Source organism: Serinus canaria, chromosome 8, assembly GCF_022539315.1.
Source record: "Serinus canaria isolate serCan28SL12 chromosome 8, serCan2020, whole genome shotgun sequence".
NCBI classification, from domain to species: Eukaryota; Metazoa; Chordata; class Aves; order Passeriformes; family Fringillidae; genus Serinus; species Serinus canaria.
Genome location: NC_066322.1, coordinates 4,692,354 through 4,716,148, shown reverse-complemented (window position 1 = coordinate 4,716,148; position 23,795 = coordinate 4,692,354). Strand labels below are relative to the sequence as shown.

Here is a 23,795-nt window from a genome sequence, read left to right as displayed (position 1 = left end):
AGTCCCTTAACACTTGTTGCAAAGAACTGAACTTCATCACAGGATTCAGCAGCTGTGATACAAGAAATTGCCACAACAATTGATTTTTACATGGTAAAGGAAGAAGTAGAAGGAAATCTTTGCATTAATTATACTGTTAAAAATCTCAACGCCTCCACATTGCAATGGAGATGTACAGATTGTTTAAAATAATCCCTTCATTTGAATGTTTGTTTGCAAGACAGTCTAAGAGCACCTGCCTAGTCTTGACTGCTTACCTGAATTCTCCAAATTTTAGTGAGTTCATCCAAAGATAATTTGCTGCCCAGCAGTTCAATAATTCCCTTTATCCGATCACAGTATTGTGCTTGGTCTATATTACCTGTGAAACAAAGAAAGGCAACTCAACAAATGCATTTCAAACAATATTAGATACATTAATTTTATATAAAAGAACTAATTATTTTAAAAGAGAGAACAAAGCTATCTTCATTTGGAAGGTCTTTCTTTACTGTTACAGACAAGTATCAGTACAAAGAAAAAGAACAAGGCTGTTTCCATTTTTATTTTGTTTTGCTTCATACATCTGATAGTACTCCTACAGAATGTTACTACTTGAGAAGAAAAACACCTCTTTTCTCTCTTTTTTAGAGGCTAACAGTATACAAATTTTGAGTAAAAAACCCCAAGTACAATAGAAGACATCTGCACAGATGTCAAACAGAGGACTAGATGATAGTTACAGAATTTGCAGGATTTTACTTTATTTTGGAGACGACAAAAACCTTGAACTCTTTGGTTAATAGTGCCCATTAAAGTGTATTGAAAGGGAGAGATGAGATTTTTAAATTTAAGTCATTTAAAGCATGTGCCAAAAGGCTTTAGGAGAGTTCTTACCTTCCAGAGCAATTGACAGGACTGAATTCTCCACGAGCCAGTTCAGCAGTCGGTCTGTATCTATTGCATTCTTCACTGACTTGGACACAGTGCTGTCTTCTATTAATTTTGTTACCTAAAAATTGCAAAATGTAAGATTTTAACAAAAAAAAAAAAAAAATCCCACCTGCATCACACACACAGAGAATGAAATCTATTCAAAAAAGCTCATGATGGAGTTTAAGTGTGAATTCTGCAATATTTTGAGTACAGAAGGTGTTTGGGATTTTTTGAGTTGGTTGTTTTTTGCAGGGTGTTGGCTTTTTAACTTTTCATTTTTGTTTTTTAATAAGTTGTTTAAAGGCAAATTCCTAATCAGAAACACCATGTCATCAGTCTCTGATGCAGCAGAATCTTATTCTCAGTCTGACATAGAAAAGCTGGCCTATACTGCCAGGTATCTTTCTAGAGATATGCCAGAAGTAGGTTATCTCAGGCTTCTGCTTGTTACACTCAAATCAGTGTCCTACTTTTTATCCAATACTGAACTGATACAGGCTTCTCACTTGAGGGAGAAAAAGCACATTTCTGCTAAAATCTTCAAAAGCAGCACTTTTATAAATTCACCACGGATACACAGCATTTATGATTAAGAACCAAACAGCAATGAGGTTTAACATCTCAATATTCTCATAAATAGAGAAGGAAAAAAGCAGCAAAGATGGACTCTGAAACACTACATTGTCCACATACAACAAAATATAAAATACTACAATTATGTAGTGCAATGACCTGATATGGACTGAAACATCAGTATAGGTTTTAAGTCCCATTTGGTTTTTTTCCTGTTTCCTCTCAGTGAAAGAAGAAATATGGGATATATGTCAGGATGCTCAGTGACTATTCAATGAATAGCAGAGACCACTGCATATAAATCAATCTAAAATTGCATTTCTTAGAATAGTGCACTTCTCAAGCTGTGTCTAACTGGGAAGCCTTGCAGTGGCTACTAATGCTATAAACAACTCCTGTTACATTAACTTGTTTTGGTGCTTATTTTGAACCGAGCTTTTGCTAAGGCAACATAACTTGCAAGATATTGCGCCATCTCTTTTCTTAAAGCTGTGGTTTCAGTGGCTCATTAACAACCCATCCCACCCAAACCCATGCTCTTGTGCACACACAGAACCAGACAAAAAGCCAACCTACCTCTTTGAGGGAATTCATTTTTGCACTGAAGTGGGGGGATTTCAACATGCGCAGCAGAATGTCCAGCCGCAAGTCATCGACCGCCGTGACCAGGTCAGGCTGGAAGCGCATACACAGCAGTTTGATCCCAGACAGGAGCTCAGGGATACTCACCAGCCTCTGTTTGAAACAGAACAACAGAAAAAGGGACAAACAGAGGCATTGGTATTTTTGCTATTCTGCTACAGATGTCAGTGACTCACAAAGAGTAGGTTTAGTGACCAAACAGACTGGTTAATCAATACACAGTGCCTGGTACGTATGAAAGTATTGCTTGTGCAGTAGAAATTTTAAGATAATGAAACCTTTGGTTAAAGCTTCAGATTTGGTAAATTGCTCTCCTTTGGTTCAACAACCTATGAATACTTTCTCGTTCAAAATGAACAACTTATAACTAAGTAAAAAGTCAACACAATTTAATAGAATGCCAAATTCAGGGTAATGCAGGAAGTAGCACAGACACTTTACTACCAAATTCTCAGAAGCAAACAGCTATTGCAACAGTAATATGAATTTAACAGACTGCAAGTCAGTAAATATCTTTGAGTCAGAGAAGTGAGCATTCAGCATGCTGCACAAGGGGACCAACAAACCCCAAAATTTGATAGCAACAGCGGCAAAATATTTAAGAAAGGGTCATAAACCAGATATTTACTGAAAAGGATATTGAATGGAATTGGATAAATGCATTTTCATTATGTCATTCAGTCAGAATTCAGAACAGGCTGTATTCTTGCCAGTGAGAAGAAAGCTATTGTTCTAATTTACACTGACAGCATTTCCAAGACATGCAGGAAGTTCTTCCTAAATATTTAATATGTAAAACATTACCTTGTCTTTCAAGTCCTTCTCTTCTACATTCTGTACATATTTAATCATTTTATGAATGACTGGATCCAGCATGGGCTAAAGAACGTGAGAAAAGACATGACAATCATTTTAATGCTTCCTGAAATCAATTGCATTACTTGAAAGACGTGACTACAGCAAAAGGAAATACTTAGCTGAAAGCTCACCACTACCTTAGAGATAAAGCTACACCTACAACAAAGATAAAGCTATGTCCAGGAAAATAAAAAGCAATTAGAGTAAGAACCCATTTCAGACCACTGTAATGCAGGTTTGCAAACACAGACAGACCAATTGACCTCTAAAAACACATCAGTTATTGGGTGCATGTGCCTCTCTTACTCTCAGGGGCTTCTAAACTACATCCTCTTCAAATAAAGTCTTTCAGTCACTTAAGTCAACACTTTTTGGTGGTGAGGGCAGGAGTGAAGCCTGGAGTACATCTGCACATACAAAGAGATCCTGGTGATTTTTTTTCCTGTACAACAATTTTTGCAGTGTAAACTCTCATATCCATGGCTCTTCATCTTAGCCAGAAATTTAAACTGAAAGCAAAATTCATCCTTCAGGCTGGATTCTTTCCCCACATGGCTTCTACTGCTGAAGCTTACTAATAGCAGTGGAAAAGCTTCTCACTGCTGCAGATGTAGATACATGACTACAGATAATTGCTTGGAAAATTAATCTGAACATTGTCTGAGCCCTTTACTCATCACCTCAGCGTGCTCAAAATGGTTCTTGTACTTTCTGCAACGTGAGGTTTGAAGGCTTTTCAAATTAGTCACCAGTTTCACACCAACACAGTTGGAAATTAATTTTCAGTCCTCTTACAAGTCATAACAAAGAGATTTTACCTGTACTACAGAAGAGTTAAGATACTCTGCACAAACTCCAAATGGTTGAACTAACGCAGAGATTGCCTGAAAGAAAGACAGCAAGTATTTAGGTGCATATTTAAGGAATCTTTTCATAGTAATCTATAGATTAAAAGGCAAATAAAGGTGAACAAGTATCACTTATATTATGTATTTCCAGTCACTTCCTATGATTGTTTTTGGTGTGCAAGTCCTTTACAACAACACATGGTTTAAGAAAGATTTACTCTATGGCACACAGTAGAGTATGTGCAATGTATTATATATGGCATACAGTATGTGTTATATATTTTTGTCTGAAATAAAAAATGCCTTCCCAGTTTTCACTAATCTTGGTCCTCTCATCACTCTGCTCAGTGTTCTCTGACAGATCTGTTTCAGTCACAGAAATAAACAGACGGAAAGGAACATATCACATTTTGCTTGCTCTCTGCAGCAATCAAAAGTGTGAATGCAAAATTTAAGGTTAAAGCCATATGGCAAATTTCTTTCCCAAGGCAATACGTGGGAGAAAGCTTTTGTAAATGTGTCATATACATGTCAAGATCGCTTCAATGCATGATGTTAAAGCGGTATCTATCGTCAAGAAATTAAACGTATAAAAGGATTGTTTGCCAATAAATAATATCAAAATCAGTTTTCTTTTCACACTGGATCAAGAATTATGGAACTGAGTGTGCAGCACTGCAATCCAAGGCCCAGATTAATGACGCTGACCCAGATTTCCTTCCTAAGCAAGCAGTTATTAATCATTAAACAGAGTCAAGTCAAAGTTTCTATTACAGAACTGGCATGTTTATCAAGGTTTTCCTTATTCTTCTGTCAAGCTCATGTATGAATTCATCTCAATATAAAGCAGAAAATATCAATACCCCAAGAAAAAAAGTTGAATTCCTCCAAGTGGCATGTCACTGGAAGCAGACTGATTTCATACTGGGGGACAAGGTTCCAGATGACATAGTTTTCCTTTAGCCTCCTCATTCTCTAAGGCTTGAAAGAATTGGAAGTCTCCTGAATATAGGTTAGGAAGCTAAAACTAACCAAGTTAGACTTCATCACCAAAAATAGCTTAGCTCTGTTGAACCAGTCAATTTTAAGACACTGCTCTTGAAAAGTTGTTTAGGATTAGAACACTGTCTGTCTTCTAAGGATTTTTTCCCTTAACAGTGATTTCTATAATAAATGACAGAAGTCAATTTGCTTGCAGCGAAAAGCAACTATGCATGCAGTATACAGAAAACCAGGGACATACTGGTGAACATACAACAAAACTACTTTGATTGATGTCTAACCAGAAGGCTGAATGCTAGCAGAAAGGTACACTAATTTCTCCTCTTCTCTGTGAAGTCTTAATTGCTTTTCAGTCAGGATTCTTATGTACAACCTCATTTGATCTCCAGCCTGACAGCAGTTCTCCAGGGCTCTGTGGGAATGCTACTCTTGTACCAAAGAAAAGGTAAAAGTACTGCCAAAAGGGCCACTGCAGTTCTACATGAAAGGTAACATGGAAAGGGAGAAGTCTCATGACAGAAGATGGACTTACCCCAAGTTCAATATCTTCAGAATTGAGTTTGGACTGAATTGCTGAAAATCCACCCAACTCTGCAAACTGAAATAAAATAATCAGTATTACACAGTGAACTACAGTATTTTATCTTTTAAATAAGAGATTATAGAAAATATTCATCACTGACAGTTCCTGAGATGCCAACAAGTGTCCTTTACCATGGAACATCCCATCCAAACAAAGCTTTCTATTTTCATGGGAATGCAGGGGCACACTGGGGAATGCCATGCAATTATACATGATAGCAGGGAAAGCATCAAGCTAGAAACTCTGTCTTGAGTAAAAATGGACAGAGGGAAGAAAGGCAGACAACATGCAGCAACAGCTGACTGGACTGGCACTTTTGCCTGGGGGACCTTTGACTGCAGCCTCAGCTGGGCTCTCAAATTCCTCAGGTCGTAGATCCCACGTTAGGGTAAAGGTGCTCAAGGCAGAAGGCAGCAACTCAACAAGCTACATTTTACCAGGCAGAATTAAAATCTCAAACTAATTTTTTTGTGGTTGTCAGAAAAGTGATGAGTCAAAAAACAAGGGCAAGGTGAGGGGAGGAGAAGAAATTACCCCTGAAGACCAACGATTCAAGTGACAAACAACAATTCTGGTTTACATTCACCTACCCTGTTTACCAGATCCACCAGCCACCCATGAGGTTCCTTGAACAATAAGAATAGGAACAAATTAGCAGCTGCAACATCAATGCAAAACATTTGTCTTCTGAAACAGGCATTTGGACACACATTCAGCCCATTAACCCACACCTCAAATGGATGCACTATTACACAAATAAAGCAGTGTTTGTAACAGCTCCTGAATTAAGTGTAGCTGGAACTCTGGTTGGTTCTCAGGAGCATCATCCTGTTTTGGACTCTGCCTGACATCACTGGCCATGTGCTGTCAGATCACATTGTGGCTGCTGACTCACAAGCAACTGTATTTATAGCACTGTAGCAGTGTGGAACATGACTTTCCCAAAGCAGCGGATGAAGAATTTTCTTTCTAAGGCCACAAACTTGTTTCCTGAAGGAGAAATCAACTCCACTGATGCTGTTTTGGACCCATCTGGAAAAACTGTGATAAGACAGTGCAAACCTCAAAAACTGCCTCCTTGCCAGTGTGTTTGAGTTGAAGTTATTTCATCCTTGGCTGTCAGAAAAGCCTGAATTCTCTACTAGAACTAGACACTTGGAGTTATCCCGGTCATTTCACACTCAACAACCAAACAGATGTCAGTCCTTAAATACACAGATCCACCTGTTGTGTGCTTCATGTCTAAAGCAAAACACAGATTGTTGTGCTACTTTAGACATGAAAGTTCACCCATTTCTAAATGCAGCCTCTAACAGAGAATTGGAACAATTTGAGAGCACAAATTAATGTCTACAGACAAACACACACTGCACATCTATTTGCAGTAATTCTTGGTAACATATTTAAACTTTGTCATACAAATACCCACTAAACAAATAATCTTATCTGAGACAAAGACACCCACCCTACAATTAGTTTTTAGGGCATGGCCTTGCTTACCTTCTGAAAAGTGGATATGGGTGAGACAGCATGCATGTTCCCCTCCCCAAAGACTTCTGCCCAGTTTCTCTGGCACACCTTCATTCGATTCTTGAAATGATATTCATTGTCTGGATTAAATGCCTTCAAAGAAAAGCCCATGGCAATGAACAGGTGCCTTATGGTACTTTCAAAACTTATCTTGATAATTGTTTTAGCTGAGCATTCTCCTGGCTGACAGTTAAAGATCTAGCAAAAAATAAAGCTGAATACAAGCCCCTTGCTCCTGCCTCTCAGTTCTCAACATATAAAGCATTTTGAAGCCTTTATATATCCAATATCCAATAACCACACGAGCCAGAGGTCCATAAAACAGAGAACTGAACTCAAAGTATCAGTTTTAAAAAATAAACAGCAAAGTGACAAAATGTGATTTTTTTTTTCCAGGTAGTTTTCAGAAGTTTTGAACAGCACCCACTCCTTTGAATTGCATACTGGAGGTAAAATACCTGCAGCAAGCAATGGCTGCAGATTTTAAGACAATGAACTACAACTGAAACAGTTGGAAAGAACATCAGCTGCATAAATACAAAATGCCAAATACCCAGATATTAGAAACTGCATCAGAGGGTCAAATACCATTGTAAGCACACCAAGCAGGCCCACAGGGATAGGATCTTGTTTTACTCTCTCCGCAACCAGGTCCACCAGCAGCATGAGCATGTTGTAGATTCCTTCATGGATTTCGGTTCCCCACTTGTGAACAGCACTGGATGTTAACAGCTATCAAGGAAAAAAAAAAAAAGAAATTTCTTTAAAGTTTGAGCACATTCACAAGCAAGGACAAATTTATCAACTCCTGAAACTGGTTTTTTTTTTTTGAATAAATATTTCCTTGGAATGCACTCATCACTATCTGGTGTGGTTTTCAGATGTTCTTTCTGCTCTAATGGCTTAAGAGGTAACTCAATTTGTAATTTTGCAGAAGAACACCTTAAATCACAGTTTATGACAGAAAATAAAATCTATCAAAGTGTTTTCCATTTGCATGCACTAGGAGAGATTGTAACCTTTGCAAAGAACAACTACTAGGAAATGAATCTGTCTGCAGATTGAACACACAACTATTAAATCTTGAAACAGGCAGCCATAAAGCTGCCCTGATTCAGCTGAGCTAACCATTTACCAATTCACACTTTCTGAGCAGCTTCTATTGGAAAACAAAGCACAAGTACCAGGAGAAAGAGGTATTTAATGCTTCTCCCACCTACTGAAACATGTTCTTTAAATCTGGTTTCATGGCTGTTTATAAAGGACACTCGGTTGCCATCTGCAAATTTCATTTAATTTCTGCAGTGTCTGAACAGAGGCAGATAAAAAACTTAATAGTTTAAATACAATCACTTTTTGTACCATTAATAGAGTTTCTTGTAAATATTTCAGCAAATTGTAATTCAGCACATCCTGAACTTAGATTTCTACAGATTATCCTTCTGGAGGAACAATCTACATTGTTTATTTCATATGCAAAAAATACCAAGTGATATAAAAGTACTGTATTTAAGATTAGTACTCTGATTTTTAAATGGAAAAACAAATTTTCCCTTAAATTTCTGCCTTCCTAAATGAAGTTATATTCTCAATATTTTAACACTAGGACAAAGTAACTTTTTAAAGGGTATGCATGTGTTTTTATACATATGGTCTAAATACTGGGCAGAAAATTGAGGCAGTACCTAAAGTGGATGGAATAGTGGGAAGTCAATTAGTTTGGGGAGCTCTATGGAGCAAATTCACAACAGCCCAGAGAAACAAAAGGCACTGAGAACTGAGGTGAAAGATGAAATTCTAAATGGATTGTGAGAAGAATGTAGCAATCCTCTGAAGAAACAACACAAAGTATAGTAAATGGAAATCTGACCATGAACTTGCCACCAGTGGCCATATCCAAGGGTCTTTAAACCTCTCTTTGGGCTCTCTTAATTACTACAGAGCTCTTCATTTAAGAGGAAAAAAAAAAAAAAAAGAAAAAAGCTAAGTGCTTAAGTTGCCCTGAGTTACAGAACTGGGACCCTGTATGATTTAAATTTAAATTTCTGTGATTTTAATCTAGGAAAATATTTTGAGTGTGATTTTAATCTAACAACCCATTCAGTAGTTGGCCGAAGTCTGGATTACAAAAGACTATTTTTATTTTCACCACAAACAGCACAAAGAAACATTGAACTGGCCCACTGTACCTACTTACCTTTTTAAATGCTTCAGGCATGCATCTGTCCATAAACCTCTTGCAATTCTCATCAGAATCAGAAAGACCTTTGCAGAAAAGAGAGTGCTTTTAAACAGTATTTTTTAAAAATTACTTTTTAAGATGACCTCAGAGACCTTGTGGCAAATTTGAGGGAACACCAACCCAAATTAGCAGTAGCAGAAGTGCTACTGCTCCTTCATAACTAGCATGCTTCTTAAGACACGAAAAACATTACTTGAGAGAACCTGCCTTTCAGAACTGAGAATTAATTTCCCAATACCTTTTACAGGTTTTTCAAGCATTATTAGCACCATAAGTAGCTTGTAAACTTAGAGTAAAAGAGTTTACAATTCATACATTACTGATGCTTCACAGCCTCCCACCAAAACCAAATTAAAGCACAGCCTTTTAACACAGATTGGAAACAGAGAAGCAAACCAGAACCACTTAACAACTTCTATTCTTCCAAAAGATTACAACATTCCTTTAGTCTGCCATCAGGCATGACTGAAAATCTATCTTGTACTCTCATTATACACCAGTTGTTGGGTGTGGTGCCTCCCTAACACTCTTAACCCCAGCCAAAGTACTGAAAAAGAAGTCAAATTCAGATCTAATGCAATATAAGCACTTCACCAGGGAAAAGCAACCACTTATACAAGAATGGTACAGCAGGGACTGAGATGACAGCTTGCTTTTATGAATGGAAAATACCCAGCACAAAGAAAAAAAAAGAGTCAGTAACTTAGCTCTGGAAAGATGTAATTCCCACAATTATTAGAACACAAAGAAACATGTGTGCCACTTTTTGAAAAAAACTCAAGTAAACAGATTACTTTGGAGAGAAAGAAAAGAAATCAATGATGTTTTTACAGCATTGGGTAGAACAGTTCACTGTTAAACACTTTCCCAGAGAAGTGATTGTTGTGCAGGGTGTAAGAAAATAGCAGTAAGATTAAAGTGAAAGGCACAAGTGCCCAGCATTCTGTCTGTGACACCCTCTGAACAGATAATCTGTGCAATTGTGAAAGGGAACTTACCCAGTCTTGCCAGGTAGGTGGATGCAATTAGGCACTTGCCTAGAGACTCTTCCCTCTTGTAGGGTATGGACCAGTGATCTGTCAAAACTCTGCTCTCCAGCTCATACAAGTTGGTTGTTGGAAACTCAATCCCTTCACCAGAGCAATTCCCATTTTCATCATTTTTCTGCGGGTGAAAAAAAAAAAAAAAAGTTCAAGCGAAACAGCTTCCTAAACACATTAAAGGGTTTAGAAAAGGCAGCTGTGCTTGTAACAAGCATGTCAAATTCTCAACCCTGAGGCTGCTTGTGTTTTTCAAAGTAGAATTGAATATTTCAATTTGAATTGAAGGGATTACATACCTGGCTGTATTTCATGGAGGTGATAACTACCATCTTTACATAACTAATTGCTAACTAATTGCCAATTTAAGCAGCAAATCTTGTTCCACAGCATATCAGATCCTAGAGCCAGGTGATAAGTACTTCCAGTCCCTGGGAGACTGTAGAGTACAAATTTTGATCTCCATAGATCTGCACATTAATCCTCTGTTCAACAACTCCTGTAGAATATGGGAATAGTTTACTCTAAGGGAAGTCCATTTCACCCCATCACACTAGAAATAGAGGATACTGTTTCAGTACATCAAGATTTTCTTTTACTAACTAATAATCTAAAGAAAAACCTACATCAAATATAGTTGTCCAACAAGGTCATGTAATTATCCTTCTCCTGAAGTCATAATGAGCTACTGGCAAATATTCTGGGAGGTAAGAGGGAAAAGGCAAGCAGGTGACTGCAGCTAAGCTTTACAGGTTTCCTTGCTAGTGGCACTAAAGAGCAGCTATTTCTGTGTATAGGACACAGAATTACCCCTGCTCTCCTCCAAGTGCCATATGAGGTAACTGCCTCAAGTTATTCATTTATTTTCTTTTGTTTATTTTTTAACCTCCCATAGATGCCAGGTACCCAATGTGTCAAAGAGTTCACATGGACTACCTTTCCCTGCCTCAACAACAGCAGGCAAAGCCAGCAGGAGAAAGGACAGAATGTCTGGATCAGGCCTGGCAGCGAGCAGGAGCCACTGTCAGAGACAGTGGAAAACAAGTGCAGTGATGGTAACAAGATCCCACTGAGAGAGAAGCCAGGGACATGGAGGGAGGAAGGACAAGCAGGAAACACATTCCAAAGTAAAAACCAGACACTGTCAGGAAAGTGAGTGGAACAACTAGAAAGGAATAAACTAAAAGAAATTACTGAACTCTGGAGGAGATGGTATACCAAGAACAAAATCAATGTATGCACACAAGTGTTCTTCCAGGTCTCTCACTGCATTTGCTATTTGTAGGATTAGACCTGTTTTTAAAAAGTAAATGTGTCATTCACTTTCATAATGGTTCAAAACTATTAAGCCAAGGGAACAGCAATTGTGCAGAGCTTAACCTTTAAAGTTCACAGACAGCACGAGGGCTGGACTTGCTAATGTTCTGCAGAGCAGCAGGACAATTCATAGGAGCAGAAAAAACCCCATATTGGTGCTTGGGAAATAAAGCACTGCCTTTCTCCAACCCCTTACTAAACACTGACTAAACAGTTTGTCTTTATGGGAGGTTGTACTTTAGCAGACCTGAATATCAGCTTCAGAACTGTGGTCACCTGATCCAGCACTGTGCATGGAAGCCTGATGTAATTCCCATCTGGCAAACTACACCCTGTTTAAATACTTCACATTTTGGAGAAGGGCTGTTTGAAGGTCTACATGAAAAGATACTGAAATTATTTAGAAGCATTTTTTAGAAATTAAACAATTATAAAGCTTCTGTAAAGAACACCTGTGCAGAAAACAAAACAATTTCCTACAGAAAACAAGTGTGCAGTTATAAAGAAAGTGCTCACAGTAACAGAGCAGGAATGAACTTTTAGTATAAAAAAGGCAGACTGAGTTTAACTCAAACACCCAATTGCTGGGTGTTCAAGGACTACAATTCAGCCTCCACTTGTAGCCAAGGAAAGCAACATTTCAACAAATGTTACAGAAACAGAGCAACAGTTGCTTCATCCCCTGGAGGATAGCATCCACATTAAATAAACCCAGCGACAGCAACTGGTATCTAAAGAGGTGAAGAATAGCAATGCAGACCTTCAGCTAGATATGGAAAACTCCATTTCTTGTTCTGCTTTCCCATCTGCATCCCAGCAATCCTGCTCACTCATTGCCTGTTTCCACACAAGTGATTGCCAGGGTCCATGACACAGAAATTCACATGGAAAGTGAAATAATGCATGTTCTTCACAGTACATTCAGCTCCCACATTATCCTAAATTATGCTTAGAACACATCTGGATTATTGCTCGATTGAGTCTACCAACAGAGCAGTGAAAAGATGGCTTTACACAAAAAATAGGTGTGGTATTTGGAATATTGCCCTATAGTAATGGGAGCTATTTGCACTGAAGGAACATGCCTTTGGCACTTTCCAGGAATTAGAGGCAAGGAGGCTTCTTGCTTGACAGGGCTCTGCTACTAAAACCATGTGCAGAAAGTATCAAGTTCATGTATTAATTTTAGAACACATCACATCCACATAGCTTCACAGCTACTGTGAAACCTGTGACAGTCTCAAACACACACCCAGGCAGTTTAAAACCCAAATTCCCCCCCAAACCATTAATAAATTTAACACTCTGCATTTCTGGGAGATTACAGCTATGTTCACATTATATTAGTGCAGACTGAGTTGTGTTTCTTAAACCAAATCCACTACAAGAAACAGTCTCTTTAAAGACTTACTGCTGCTCTTTCATAATTAGTGTCTTTCTGCACATGAAAAAGCCCAAACTGTTCACCACCCAATTTTAAAATCAATTTTGGCACTGCTCTTTAAAGTGAAGGATTTATTAGCAGCAGCTGCTGCAGCAAGGTGAAACGTCAGCTCAGTTCTTGCATCATCTTATGCTGGCTGGAGATCTGCACACAAATCTCACACTCCAACACAGCCTGGAGAATTCACTTCTCTGCTGACACTCACAAATGCAACAAAGCCCTGAACACCACAATTAATGCTCTGTAACTGAGGAGCTCAGGAACTGTCACTGCAAACTCTGCTGACAAAGGTCCATGGAGGAAATAAAAGATTTTGAAGAAAAATTATGGTATATGCAAAAGTAAATAGGATACAAGGCCATGTCAGCCACCCAAAAAGTGATTTTCTCAATCTTGGCTTTGGGGAATTACATGGGGTTTGTTTGCTTCTTTCTAAATAAATATATATAAAGAGCTATCTCCCTCCCCTCGAATAGGTGACTTCAGAATGGTGTCTGCCAGTTAAATGATGATCTGTATCAGGACTCTGCAATTCTGGCTGAACAGACCTGGCACTGAACTGGCCCCCAGCAGGGTGAGGATTTGTACAGATGTTCTTCCATAAAATAGCAAAGAGCAAAAAAAGCCCCCAGCCCTACTCCTGGTAACCAGTGGGTCATCTAATGATAAACTGTCTAAAAGGCTGTTACAATCCCTCTTTTCTGCAGTAGGAAGTCACAGTGCACAGCACAAATCTGTGACTATTTCTGCAGCTGAAATAGTGAGACCAACGAACTTGTGCTGACAAACCTTTACCATAGTTTTCCATGCCTTCTGATATATCTCATTGCACAAAAGCCCTGAAGATCCCCTCTTTCTAACAGTCCTGGCTCATTTTCAAGGTGTGAAAATGCAGTTATGGCTAAACACACACACAGGCTCCCAGGAGAAATACCCTCACAGGAACAGGCTCAAGCACTGATTCAAGATTCCCTCTCTGGGGACCTGGCACCTCCCAGATTTGCTTGCAAGGCTGAATAAACAAAAGTTGTTCAATATCTGATCAATAAAGCGTTGCTTAAATCTGTAGCATAAAACCTTCCACTGAGGAGTAACACAGAACAAAGATTAGTACAAAAAGTGAAATATGAATTAACTTTAATTGCCAAAAGGTCACAGTTTAAAGCTTCAAAATGTACTCATGCAGTATTCAGCTAATTAACTCATCAAACACTGTTTAACTAAAGCCACTGACAGTTCCCATACCAGTCACTTTACATAAAATAACAAAGAGTTTAAGACTTGTTTTGATTCTAATTGGCAGCCTTAGTAATGAAATTACAGTCAAATCATAATTTAAATGAGTTAATTTGATTTTGATAGGAGGCTACCAACAGAATCTATTATCACCATAATCAAATCACATTATATGCTCTTGAATCCAGTATAACTTAGGAAAGAAAACCACAAAGTCTTGTTTCTTTCAACAAGCAACAGGATCAGACTTTCTAAGACACCAGCAGACCAAGCATTTACCTCCACCTCATGCCTCTCGAATAAGTCGTTTTCACAAAATAACCATCATTTTATAGCCAATAAAACAGATTTTTGAAGTTTCATTGCATTGTTAAAAAAAACCACAAACAAACAACCACAAAACCTTGTTACTATGCAACTACAAACAGGACAAAGTTTAACTGCTCTGAAAAGCAGTCATGAAAAAAATGCATAAAGCCAGAACTAGCTGACAAAAAATTTTAGGTCCACCTTTCAGTTTTTAATCACAGACACAGACAACATAAAGATATCAATTTTCCAATGCTGCAGCTTTTCCAGCTGCCAAGTGTCAGCAGGGATGCTCCCCTCTGCACAGCACTGCTGTACCAAGTGTTTGCAGAGCACTGCAACACTCAGGTGGAGGCAAGGTGAGAGAAACACATCAAATACCCAGAGAAACAGAGCACTTCTCTGCTCTGATTTACTGTGCCCATCAATTTGTGGGAGAAGCCATGAATCCTGAAGTCATGACCTGACAGTCCCTCCACCTGCCAGACTATTGATTAAAGCAGTTTTTAGTTTCACTCCTGGACGTCAAACCTTTCTTTCTGTTAATTAACTCCTAACAGGGGGATATTCTGTTACCTAGAACTCAAACACAAGTGTAAGAATTCAAAGCCTTTCAAATACCTCAAAGCTACCACCTTGCACTTACACATAAACACTAAGAACAAGGTATTGAATGTTTAAAAAAATTGTCAACATTTTCATACCTGTAACTGATTTGCTTTTTATAAACTGGTGTTTCAGATGGTTAAAGAACTTTTGTGTTTTATTAAGAGGCAGATGTTGGAATAATATTTGAGCTGCCTGTTCCTGCACTCAGATTGAACCCATTGGACCCACACTGTAAGAACAAGCTTGGAATCCTCTTGTGAATATGTCAGTATTATTAAGACTCAAAAAATGGTGTCATGTATGGAATTTCCACATTCTGTTTCTTATCTGGCAATAAGAAAACCCACTGTGATTTCCTGAATGTTTTACTGACAAACAGACATTTATTTGCAAAGTATTGTCACAGTTTTTAACTGTTTTAAGTTCTAAAGAGATATAGCATCTCACCCTTGAATTTTCATCCAGAGAAACATATTTGGATGCAAAAATTTTAAATGCAGCAACAGATAGGAATGGTTTTTGCTATTTATGTTCTGCTAAGAGAACATAAGCTTGTTAGTGAGATACACAGATGTTTTGTTTTGTTCTTTTTTCATAGAAAGGAAGCTCTTAAAATTTCTACTATGTACTACTTTACACAAACAAATGCAGTCTTGTCACAAGAAAAAAAATGCTAGTATTTTGTCATGCCAATATAAAAGGATGATACCAGTCTACTGCTAAAGGAAAAGAAATCCTATTTTACAGACTCCACCTAACTGAAGTTGATCTGAACTCTCATTCCATCATAGAGATGTCCTAAGAAAAACTCAATTTATTTAGTGAACTTTCTCACAGAAGGTTTTAGACACTGACCTTAACTGAGAGTTGTGCTAAGACACCACCAAGGATGCATGTATACACATAATTTGTTATAATCCTTTACAGCTACTAAGGGTTTAGACTAAACCCTTAGTAGCTGTAAAGGATTATAACAAATTATAACCAGAAAAACCCTAGGGCTCCACCTTCCCTCTGCCCCCCATCTCTCACAACCAAGAACAGTGTAAGAACAGGAATAAGAACACAATATTAATTAGAAACATAAAAATAAATTCAGCAAAGCTGAGAATTACCTCAGAGTTTCTGAAAACATGGCTTGTACTCTCTCCCTGATTTCCAGGGTGATGGTGTGATGTTACCAGGCAATACTCCCTGATGTACTTGCCTGCTTGTTCAAAGATAAGCATAGTCCTGAGCATCACAGCAAAACAAAACAACTGAGGCTCTGTAAAAATAGCACTTGAATTAAAACCTCCATTTAACTTCAAAAATACAAGGAGCCTCTTTGCCCTTTTACACTGCTATTACCACAGCATTCAGTGAAATCTGAGGCAGAGATTCACTACCACCACTTTTGGCAACATATTTCCAAGTCTGACAAGTTGTAGGTGAGGGAGAGGTCATGGAAAGCACTGTTAGGAAAGCCATTCACAAGGAACCAAGGAAAACACTTATCTTCCATGTGTTTTCACTATTGTCTGTGGATATATTTAAAAACTAACTCCATTTGTGTAACTACAAACAGCCAGACTCGGAGTCAACACCATTATTCCTCCCAACCCTGGAGTTTTCATAAGCACAAAACCTCATGCTTGTTCCAAATAACTCAGAAAAACTTAGTGTGATATCAGATAAACATTGTGCTTTTAAACAATAAAACAATGAATCACAAATGCTTAACATTTCAGTACTTAATTTTAAGTCAATACTTGTATCTCCATTTGCCAAAACACCGAGAATTAATAGAGAAGTGCTGCAGAACCACACATAAAGTATTTACTGGAACATTTTAGTGACCAAAGATCAGGCTCTGGAAAGGAAAATTAATTCAATAATGCTACTAAACACTCATCTTACTTCTGTTCTACTGATGTATAGTGAGACAGAAACCAGAACTGACAAAGCAGCTGATTTTGACAGTGTGTAATGCCAAAACTGTGACTAACTAATATGACAAAAATCATCTCTAAATGCCTCTCAAGATCGTTCTGCTGGGCATCAGAAAAGCCAGAACTGTTGTAAACTAGTGGCAGGAAAATCAAGTGGCAACAGACACTGGGAACATTGGCTTTTGAAATTAATTTTTTATTTGGCCCCTAAAACGTATATACCAAAGGCTATTCCTACAGCAGCACAAATACTTGTTTTTTTCAAAATAAAAGCTTACAAAAGAAACAGGCACTTCCTCTTTGCCCTCCTCATACAAAGAGCTACTGTTCCTTAATCCAAAAGCAATCCAAATGATTTGCTGGAATTAACTTCTAACACTGGCTAATTTGTTTTTATTCTCATTCTTCCTCAGTATTTCACTTCCTTATTAAACAGCTGCCACAGAATAGCACTGTAAACTGGGAAGATGACCAAAAAATGCTTCCAGAGGACATTATACCAGAAACACTTCCTGCCCAGCTGAGAATTTGGCTGTACAGAGCTGTCTCCCACCTTCACTGACCCTGCAGGCATCACCTTCACCAATGAACTAGTAATTAATTACAGAGTGCTCCTCTCAATCCAGCAATTACTCTAACGATCACATTACATGATAATGACTTTGTCAGTTATTCAAAACAAAGCTCACATTTAAAATTAAACCAGCTGCATCTCTCAGTATCACCCCTACTTCCCTAACTTCACGTAGCATCTCTATTAGTCTGTGTTATATCAAGAATGAAACTCAGAGTATTTTCTTTCAAATGCTTTCAAGGAAGTGTTAATGGAATCAGAATTTAGAAAGAGGTTCCACACCAGGGCCACTCATTTTTGAAAACAGTGATGCTGAAAACCAGGAGTGCTAAAATACTAATTCCACTTGACATTCTGATGGCATCCAGCCAGGGACTCGATGCCAGAATCCACCACAGAGCTTTATTTGATTGCTTAATTGTTTTACAAGGCCAATTCGTAGACAAGCCACTCTGTAAAACTTCCACATGAGAATGCAAGAAATACTCACTTTTGCAAAGCTCAAGACTACTTACAAGAGAGAAGACTGACTTTAAATGTGCAGAATTGTAGCGTGAAATCCATCTCATTTGCTTGAAGGCTAAATACCTTCTTTGTCTTTAAATTAATACAGCTCCTTCCATTCAAAGATCAAAGAACTTCAGAAGCCTAACGTCCATGGCTCTCCTAATAAAGCACATCCCATTATCCTCATTTTACACATTAAAAGCTAAAGCACATCTGTGGCAGAACTGCTTTCAGTCCTGAGCTTTAATAATGAGGAGAGGTAGGGTTTGAACACCACAGTTCTGCAGCATGACTAGTGAGAATGTTCCTGGCACTGGCACTCGCTACGGTTGCCGACCTGTTTTTTTCACAAAATCCCTTCTCTTGCAGTCAAACAGCCCCTCAAAAGCAATCTTGGACAAGTTTTATTATAAACCTTACCTAGTAAAATCTGGCATGTATGAGATTTTGATCCAGTTCAACTGAAAAAACATAAATCAAAAGAGCACATGCTGAAGGGGACAGGAATAGCCAGGGGGTAATATAATCTGTTCATCACAATTTAGCTGAAAGGTCATAGTAATGGCTCTCAGAAGCTGTTTTAAAAGCAAATTAAGGTTGTTTTAGTGAAGGTTATACAAACCATTGGTATGTGTTTGATATTTTACCTGTCCCTCCCCACAACTTCAAGTCCTCTGGTCACAATCCCCACATTTGTTTAGCCTGCTCTTCTCCACCCGGTTCCTCTCATATTCATGAAAGCCAGCAATTGTGGCAATTCATGGACACACTGACAGACGTTGTCATCACACTCATTTATAGTCTTGTCTTAAATTATCAGGATTTAGCAGCAGTTCATAAAGCAGCTTATCTGTCAGTCAGATGAAGAGACGAGCACAGCATCCTTCACCCGCCTCCCTCGGCACAGAATCACACCGTGACAATCTGCATGTTGCCTAAGGAATAAACACAGAAACCCCACACTCCTGCCAAACTGCAAGATTTACTTCTGTCAACAGACATAAACACAGAAGTTATGTCAAACACACAAAGTTGCCTCTTGGAAAAGTGGGTGACCTCAGTCTATCAGTGTGGTTTGGTGCTACAAAGGGCAAAACTTCCAAGCAGCTGTAAACCTCAAGGTGAACTTCCCGTGGTTTTAGGAAGACTGCACAAATGAACTGAAGTCCCCAAGTTTGTCTGGCCTTTTCCTTTTGATGAGTTAAGCGTGGTCATGCTACCAGCATCAATGCCAAAGGCACACCACAGCCATTAACCCAAAACTGAAGCAATAGGGGAAACACCAGCCTGCTGAAAGTGAAGTTTTAACCTCATGAAATTGAAATTTATGCAGACCTTCACCCCAAGCCCCATACAGAAAGAAAGCACAGGGCATATGCTGGGCCAGCTCACAGCAGATATCTTGCTTTTGGGCCAGTTACTCCAAATTCAGGCTACTTTAACACTTTCAGACAGCCCTGAAGACCAGCAGCATGGACCACTGAAAAAGGGTTCACACTGTTTTTTAAAACCTTATCTAAAGAAAACATGTTTTAACTAGTATGATATGTATCTGGTTGCTGTGCTCCTCTCAAAGAAAACCACTAGACAAGCCTTTCTTTGATCCACATGAATGCTGAACAGATTCTAACATTATGTAATAGAGACCAAATAAGCATATGCAAACATAATGGATTCATTACTGATTAGGGAAAATGTAAAGTGTTTAATCATTCATAGACCTATTCTTATATGCATGCTAAAGTGTGCTCAGCCAAAAAAAGCACATAAATTCAAAGTACAGACCTGTTATACGCATTTTGAAGAATGACTGAAGCATTCTTGTTATTTTTAAATTATAAATCTAATCCTAACTTTTGTTCATGAAGCATTAGATTGGAACATTTTACTTGGGGGAAAATTTCTAAGAATTCTTCTCCTGTGATTTATCTTCTCTTTATCTTCTGTTGCTGATATATAAAATCCAAAAATCTAACACACCACTTCGTCCCCACTGAATAAAAGTTAAAACTGGCATTATGAAGAGAAGGAAGAATACACACTTGAAGAGCTGTTAGAAAGAGAGATGATACCGAGAGAAAGAAAACCAGAAATAACATCTGAATTACCACAAGACAGCATGGGGTACAATATGTTTCACCATAATGTGTATGACTACAATGAATAATATAGCTGCTTCTGCAATGGCTTTCTGTACAGCTTCATATGCCATAAGCTTCTGCTGAATGGAAAACTACTGATTAACCTGATTAATTACTGATTAACCACTTAAAGAATAGCTTTATCTTACTAAATGCTAGATTACAGCTGACGAAATAAAAAACCCCAGGAACTGATGATATATCACTTTCCCCATTTCATAAAACGTATGTCAAAAGCTGTTAAATTGTACTGCAGTGTTAGACAAATATGCACAGGCAACAATTCCAGTCTCAGGACTTTTATAGATGTAACTCTTTTATTACAAAAATACTGTTTTGCATACATGTGCAGGAGTTGACAGATGCTCATCTGCAAATGAATCCAATTACTAAATTGAGGCATGAATTTATATAAAATTTCATGTAGCAAGACACCTCAATCCTTCTGAAATGCCTGCTCTGTACAGTGATTTACCTACAATGAAATATTTTGACTTCCCTCCTGTGGGTTAAAAAGAACATAAGTGAGAGCAAACAGGAACATGAGTGGCAAAGGAAACTATTATAAAGCATAAGTAAATTTGCTCAGAAATACAGGATGAAATAATGGGGGGCGGGAGAATCCTCTGAAAGTTGTCAAAGTGCCATTTGTAACGGGAACAAGAGCGGGGGGAAAAAAGTGCTTCTCTGAAGTTTACACTGACAGCTTCACTTGAAATGTCACACTGACAAGCCAGACTGTCCCAGCTCTAACTACATCCAACCCAAATGCCAAGAAGAACTCGTTCACTCTGTCTTTCACAGGAAAGGTTGGAAACCTGTTCCCTGGCGCTTCGGTCAGGGAAGCTCAGGAGCAGCTCCGTTTGTGCAGGGCACACGTGCCATCCCACGGATCACCTTACTCCACAAGCACACATCAGCAGCTTAGAGCAGCTCAGGACCTAACCCAGTTAATTCAGGGAGCAGGATCACCTATCTTTATTCCACAGGGCTGGACGTCAATACACCGAGGCTACGGATACGGATGATCTGTGCAACTGTAGTTACGCACCAGATGCGCCCCTGGATTCTTTGTGAATTTATTTATGGACACACACATGTGCATGCACAGAAAGGGAGCACTTTTCTGGCACAGAAAACCTTCAGGATACTCGTCACCGGAGCCTGGGAGAGTACACAAGGTTCCCTGGTTTTATTCACAAGCTTAAGCATCTCCTCTTGACCAGTTCTTGAGAGGCTGTGCAAGGTGGCCCTTTGGTATCCCACAGAGGGGCTTTCTGCTGTTCTCACCCCCGTGAGTCCCACAGTCTGGACACTGCTAATTCACACTTTTCTTATGAGCACCCTGTGAAGTTTTGGGAAAAAGACCAGGAGGAGGAGAAGACTTTATAGGAAAGCACTAAAAGACGGTTCCAGACAGCAAGGAGAGCACCCTGAGTCTATCTGCTGGCTGAAGTGTGCAGAGCTCTGGAAGAGGATGAAAGAGAAAGGAAAACAAGAAGGAAGGAGAGAACCTGGAAAGGGTTGACAGTTTCCAGCACTTCTATCTACATCACAGCCCTAAGTCATGAGTTAAAGCTCTGTTCTGAAAAAACATTTGACCTCACTGGGTTCCTGTTTCAGAACTTACGCTCAGCTTACCCAAATAAAACTGTACGTAAAGTCGTACCCACACTGCGCTTTCCTTCACATTGTGCAAACAGTTTCAAAAAAATAGACAGCCCTTAGTCACCGGAATTATGCAAGAAGGCACAAGAAGGGGAGCGAAAAACAGAGCCCTACGGTAGCCACACATTCCTGGAATGCCAAGGAAAACCCTGGGTGCGCTTCACCTTGCAGCGATCGCACGAACGGGCTGGGGAGCGCGCCGGGCGGGCGGCAGGCGGGGACTGCGGGGGGATGAGGAGCCCCCGGCCCGGGGAGTGGCGGAGGGACCCCGGGCACCTCCCGCCGGCCCCACGCCCGGGCCGACCCCCGACGGCAGCGGGGAGGCTGCGGCTGGCTCCCACCGCCCCGGGACCGCCCGCCCGCAGCTCACCTCGGTCTCCACCACTTCGTGGTAAGCGGGCGGCGGGTCGAAGCCGCCCCCGCCGCCTCCGCCGTCCCCGTCGCCGCCGCGGGGGCCTTGCCCGCCGGCGGGGGAGCCGTGCCCGCCCGGCGGGCCCTGCCCGCTCTCCATGGGCTCGTAGCCGCCGTAGTGGAGGCCGGGCCGCTCGTTGGTGAGCAGAGCCACGGCCTCGTTGATGTCGTTCTTGGCCAGGCGCAGGGCCTTGCGGATGGCGGCCGCGTCCGAGAAGCCCATGCAGAGCAGCGTGGTCATGTGCTGCTCCTCCTCGCTCTCCATGGCCGCGCCGGGGAGCGGGGCAGGGGCAGGGGCAGGAGGAGGAGGAGAAGGGAGAAGGAGGAGGAGAAGGAAGAAGAGGAGGCCGGGGCCGGGGGGAAACCCCCGCGGACCGAGAGGCGCCGGGCTCAGGCGCTGCCCGCCCCGCGCGCCGCCATGTTGCCGGGAGCGCCGCTCCCCTCCCGCCGCCGCCGCCGCGGCGGCCGCCCCGCCCCGGCCCCGCCCCCCCGGCGCGCCCCGGCCCCGCCCCGGCCCCGCCCCCGGCCCCGCCCCCGGCCCGGCCCGGAAGCGGCGGCGAAGCCGCGGCCGGGGAGCGCCCGCTGGGCCCGCGTCACGTGACGGGGGAAGCTCGGGATGAATGGACCGGCGTGGGAAGAGGGCGTGGCCGAGGGGGCGCGTGAGGGTGGGCGGTGTTGTGAGGGGAGTGGGGACCGGGATGGGCATGGGGATGGGGATGGGGATGGGGATGGGGATGGGGATGAGGATGAGGATGGGGATGAGGATGAGGATGAGGATGAGGATGAGGATGAGGATGAGGATGAGGATGAGGATGAGGATGGAGATGGGGATGGAGATGGGGATGAGGATGAGGATGAGGATGAGGATGAGGATGAGGATGAGGATGAGGACCGGGATCGGGACCGCTACTGAGACCAAGACCGGGATGAGGATGGGGACGGGGATTGGGGATGGGAACGGGAACGGGGATTGGGGATGGGAACAGGAACGAGAACGGGAGAGGAGTTGGGGACTGGGAATGGGAACGGGAGCGGAGATGGGGACCGGGACGACGATGTGGACCGGGATCGGGATTGGGACCGGGGGTGGGGACTGGAACGAGGATGGGGACCGGGATGGCAGTCGGGATCAGGGCGGGGACCGGCGCCGGGACCTGGCGGTGTCTCCCGGACTGCCGGGGGTGGGCAGCCCGGGACAGGATGCCAGGCCCGGCCTCCCGGCGGTGATTAGGGCTGCTGTCCGTGGGCAGGTGCCGGTGCGGCACGGCTGGCGCGGTCTCGGCGGAGCCCGAGGGGCCCGAGCGCAGCCGGGGGGAGCCTGGGGGCCGGAGCGAGCGGCAGGGCCGGCGGGCAGCCCTGCCCTTGGCTGAGGGAGTGGGGTCGGTCCTACGACCCAGCGAGATCCCGGGCCCTGC

General features: G+C 41.2%; 1 protein-coding gene across 5 annotated transcripts in view; it reads right to left on the bottom strand.

Moving 5' to 3' along the window:
- USP24 (ubiquitin specific peptidase 24) overlaps window positions 1-22,852 on the bottom strand; it is a 61,450-nt gene extending 38,598 nt beyond the window's left edge. For all 5 annotated transcript variants that reach the window (XR_007778049.1, XR_007778050.1, XM_050977293.1 and 2 more), the window contains exons 1-12: window positions 22,340-22,852; window positions 10,192-10,357; window positions 9,149-9,216; window positions 7,540-7,683; window positions 6,922-7,044; window positions 6,012-6,047; window positions 5,371-5,436; window positions 3,807-3,872; window positions 2,935-3,009; window positions 2,065-2,223; window positions 877-991; window positions 258-361 (exon numbers count right to left, since the gene is read on the bottom strand). Coding sequence is in view for 3 of the 5 variants with exons in the window: in XM_050977293.1 (XP_050833250.1) it covers window positions 258-361; window positions 877-991; window positions 2,065-2,223; window positions 2,935-3,009; window positions 3,807-3,872; window positions 5,371-5,436; window positions 6,012-6,047; window positions 6,922-7,044; window positions 7,540-7,683; window positions 9,149-9,216; window positions 10,192-10,357; window positions 22,340-22,645 (1,428 nt within the window). In the remaining 2 variants the exon portion in view is untranslated. The remainder of the gene's footprint in view (window positions 1-257; window positions 362-876; window positions 992-2,064; window positions 2,224-2,934; window positions 3,010-3,806; window positions 3,873-5,370; window positions 5,437-6,011; window positions 6,048-6,921; window positions 7,045-7,539; window positions 7,684-9,148; window positions 9,217-10,191; window positions 10,358-22,339) is intronic.
- Window positions 22,853-23,795: the final 943 nt, after the last annotated feature.